A 4,477-nucleotide genomic window follows, 5' to 3' on the forward strand; every position below is an offset into this window, starting at 1 on the left:
CACGTATACACACGCGCGCACAGAATGTTACCCGTATTTGAAAAATGTAGATATGACATGAAAATTAACAAAGACCTTCTTTTCAAGAATATATATAGGTCTATGTAATAAAATTTAAATTTTTCCACATAGTTCAGTTTACGCTAAATGTTAATTTACAACACGCCTGCATTTGTACGTTTTTCTCCGTAACGTTAATACAGCAGTAATAAAAGCATTCTATAATAGGAAAACAGCCCGGAAGAAACGACGACAACCTAACGACGACTGACGTTTTCTTTATACATTACGCAGACGTTACACCCACACTGTACCCGACGCTAACTTCTGCCGTAGTAACGAAGATGGTGTCTCATGAATGAAAGCCTTGCGGTACGCACTGTCAACAACCTGATATCTCTGCGTAAAACGATGGATCGGACTGAATGGAGTCGTGCGACGTTGCCACGGGCCGTGCTCTGCTGCTGTGCAATTGTCGCCATTCTCAGTATCAATGTGCCAGTAGGTGAGCGAGGGAGAGAATGGGTGAGCGAGAACGAGAGAGAGAGAGAGAGAGAGAGAGAGAGAGAGAGAGAGAGAGAGAGAGAGAAGCGTGATGCTGCGATTATAATTATTATGCTATAATTTATACGTTACGCGCGTGATGCTGCGATTATAATTATTATGCTATAATTTATACGTTACGTGCGTGATGCTGCGATTATAATTATTATGCTATAATTTATAGGTTACGTGCGTGATGCTGCGATTATAATTATTATACTATAATTTATATAGGTTACGTGCGTGATGCTGCGATTATAATTATTATGTTATAATTTATACGTTACGTGCGTTGTGCTGTGATTATATCATGCTACACGTTATACGTTACGTGCGTGATGCTGTGATTTTATTCATGACATGCTCGCACGCACGGCGAGTATTAAGGGAGCTGAGGTTGCACGCGTATCCATCGGTCGCTATATATAGTAACAGTAGATTGTAATAAAATACGGTTCACCCGTCAGCTAATGGCCCCGCTCAAAGGCTTTACGCTCGCGTCTGCGTGCGTGCGTGTACGCGTGCGTGTGTGCGTGCGTGCGCGTGTGTGCGCGTGCGCGCGTGCCTGTGTGTGCGTACGTACGTGTGCGTCCGCGCGTGCGTACGTTCGTGCGTGTGTGTGTGTGTGTGTGTGTGTATGCACGCGAGCGTGCGCGCGCGCGTGTGTTTGTTCATGCGTGCGCTGCGTGCGTGCGGGCGGGCGTGCATGTGTGTGCGAGTGCGAGCGCGTGTGCGTGATGTGTGTGTTTCTCCTTGCTCCCGCCAGCACACAGACGCTAACGAAACCGACCATCTAAACTTTTTTTGGCCGGATGGCTGCGATGATGGAAGTGAGCTTGTGTAATCTAAACTCAGCAGTGAGAAGATTGAGAGGTATATATATAGAATTCGCCTTCCGCGGTAATAATACTCTTCGTCCGGGCGTTTAGCTTTAGTTTTGGCCTTTATAGAGCTTGGCAACGTTAACTATTGATTAAATGCGTCAAATAAATTGTAGCGCTTAAGCCCGGCGCACACGTGAGTAATTTTACTCAAGTAAAATGGCGCATGAGTCAAAACACTCACGCGTAATATTTTCAGCGTTCGCCGCACACGTGAGTAAAATTACTCAAGGAATAAGTGGTAATGCAGATCACGTGACTGTGCGCAGCCAATACTGGGCGCACAATAATTTAAACGCATGCACTGTGTGAGTACCATGCAGTGTTGAGTAAATTTACTCAGCGCGCGCACACGTTGAGTAAAATGACGCATGAGTCAAAAATTATCAAACACGTTTGATATTGAGTAAAATGACGCATGCGTCAAATTACTCAACGAAAATCCGCCGCACACGTGAGTAAAATGACTCATGCGTCATTTTACTTGAGTAAAATTACTCACGTGTGCGCCGGGCTTTAGGCTCCCGTTACCGCCGAGCCTCAGTAATTCATCGAAGTCGTTTTATTCGTCAACCGTCTAGTACTTCGTTCCATAGATTACTGTGATTTACAAACGATTTTATATTCAGTACATCACAAAATGAAACAAAGAAATAAACTTTAAGCAACAAACAAAACATTCTCTCATCATTCGGTGTATAGGCTTTTAACTGCATACTACCTAACATAATTCAAGTTCAGCTAAGGTACATAATGTAAAGTTAAGTTACAAATTTGTATTTAACATTTCTTTAACATAAATGAAGATGTTATAAGTATTGTAATCTGAGTATGTAAACTATGACTTACCATGTTTTATGGCTACGGTAACTTTATATGGCGACAGAGTACACCAACTATACCGTTGAGTAATTGTCAAGGTATGTAGTGACAGATCGACGTAACCATATAGATATAGAACAAAAACATATTCACAACTGTTGCATGCTGTCTGCATTCTCAACCTAACTGTCTCGTAAACAAGGCCACTTGGCATATCTGTTCGAAGCTTTACCAGTCATGCGATTACATGCGATTAACATGTGTAACTTCACAGCAGACTGTGTTAACGTGTGTAACTTCACAGCAGACTGTGTTAACGTGTGTAACTTTACAGCAGACTGTGTTAACGTATTGCGTAACTTCACAGCAGACTGTTTCAACACAGCGATGCATGTGTCGCCAATGTTCACGAAACATAGTATAGTAAATAACGAGTTTGTTGGATGACTACATGCCTGCCTCCTGGTGGATGTAGGAGCTGTAAGTCTCTACATGCCTGCGCCCTCAGAGATGCCAACCACTATGATTTATCCGTATTTTATGCGAATTTCTATTCCTTTTGCACCACTACGACCAGTTTGTATCAAACTACGAATTTCACTGTGATCGAAAAAAAATGTTGTTGTCAATTATTGTCATTTTTTTTCAATTTATTGTTATTTTTTACCCCCAGAATGCAGGAAATTGCATCTCAGAATCAAAAAATTTCCCGGGGGGCATGCTGGACCCCCCTAGCAAACTCGGGTCACTACGTGACCCTCGAACTACTAATTTGATGGCCAGAAACTACAGATTGCTTCAAATATGTGTTGGCATCTCTGCGCCCTGGTGGATGTAGGAGCTGTAATTAAGACCCTACAATCCCTGGTGGATTTCATAGTTTGTAACTGGGAGGCAACAGAGAGAAATGTAGTGTGCTATATAATGTAGGCCATTTTTAACGTTTGCCACTTGTGCCAATGAGAGTAGATGGGTCCACATAGCTAGCACTGCTAGTGTGTGTGTGTAGATATACTGCACAACAGGATCTACCGGTGTTGTGTGTGTGTGTGTGTAGATATGTGACACAGCAGGGGGCGCTGGTGGAGGTGTGTTCATTTTTTCACAACTAGTGGATCTTGGTTTTTGCTGATTTTGTTTTGTGCACGTAATGTATAGCTAGCTAGTAATATAAGCTGGTGTTAACATGTGTATGGTGTGCGTGGTAACAGCTTAGCTAAGCTGGTGGATTGGTTTGTTTGCACCATGTAATTAGGAAATTATGTGTTTTGATTATGATAACTGATGCTTAAAAAATTGTGAAAATTGTTGCAGTTGTTGCAAAGATTGTGCTGTTCCACTGCATCAACAATTTGCTCTTAATTACCTTTCTCCTCCATTCCTCTCTCCCTTTATCCCTCCTTCCTTTCCCTCCCCCTTCCCACTCCGCCTCTCTCATTCCCCCTCCGTCACACACATTTAGTACCACGTGAAAGCGGCAAGGTGGCAGTGACTATATACTTTAACTACGACAATATGTATAAAAGGATTCCTAGTACAATTGCGTAACTGTGAAGCTAGTGAGCTAACGGTTATGTGTTGCTGTCATTTTGTTTGTCTCAACGTGTCAAAATACCTACTTTGCTTTGTTTTTTTATTTGTTTGTATACTGTCAGAAATATATCTAGTATGCGTTACTATATTGTTTCTAACACTATATTTATTCCGTGCTCACAGTGTGCTTAACAAGAACGGCCGTACTTATTGTTTGCAGTGATTGGTAAATGCGTGGCGAGTTGCTGATACAATAAAGATTGAAATGTTTGATATATATGAGGTCATGTGGCTTTGTTTCCGCTAGATCGTAAACGTCATCGCCATGAAGCCATCGATTTCTCTCTCTCTCTCTCTCTCTCTCTCTCTCTCTCTCTCTCTCTCTCTCTCTCTCGTTCTCTCTCGTCCTCTTCTGCTCTGCTCTTTCTCTCTCTTTCTATCTTATATCTCTCGCTCGTCATCTCTCTCTGTCCTTTCTCTCATCTGCTCTCTCTCTCTTTCTTTCTCGGCTCTCTTTCTAAAGTCTAGTATCTCTCGCTACTGTTCCTTTCTCTCGTCTCTCTCTCTCTCTCCTCACTCATCGTCTCTCTTTCTCTCGCGCCTCCCTCTTCCTCTCCGTCTCTCTCTCGGAACTCCGCTCAGAGGTCTAGCCATCTCGCTCTTCACTCCATCTCTCCTCTCTTCTCTCCCTCTCTCCC

The 4,477-nt window shown here is 42.8% G+C and overlaps 1 protein-coding gene across 3 annotated transcripts in view; it reads left to right on the top strand.

Moving 5' to 3' along the window:
• The first annotated feature begins 297 nt into the window (after window positions 1-297).
• LOC106810347 overlaps window positions 298-4,477 on the top strand; it is an 18,080-nt gene continuing 13,900 nt past the window's right edge. For 2 of the 3 annotated variants that reach the window (XR_001394005.1, XM_014813661.1), the window contains exon 1: window positions 298-505. Coding sequence is in view for 2 of the 3 variants with exons in the window: in XM_014813661.1 (XP_014669147.1) it covers window positions 355-505 (151 nt within the window). In the remaining variant the exon portion in view is untranslated. The other variant, XM_014813662.1, reaches the window with a different exon arrangement.

The sequence above is a fragment of the Priapulus caudatus genome, unplaced genomic scaffold, assembly GCF_000485595.1.
Source record: "Priapulus caudatus unplaced genomic scaffold, Priapulus_caudatus-5.0.1 Scaffold434, whole genome shotgun sequence".
Classification (NCBI taxonomy): Eukaryota; Metazoa; Priapulida; class Priapulimorpha; order Priapulimorphida; family Priapulidae; genus Priapulus; species Priapulus caudatus.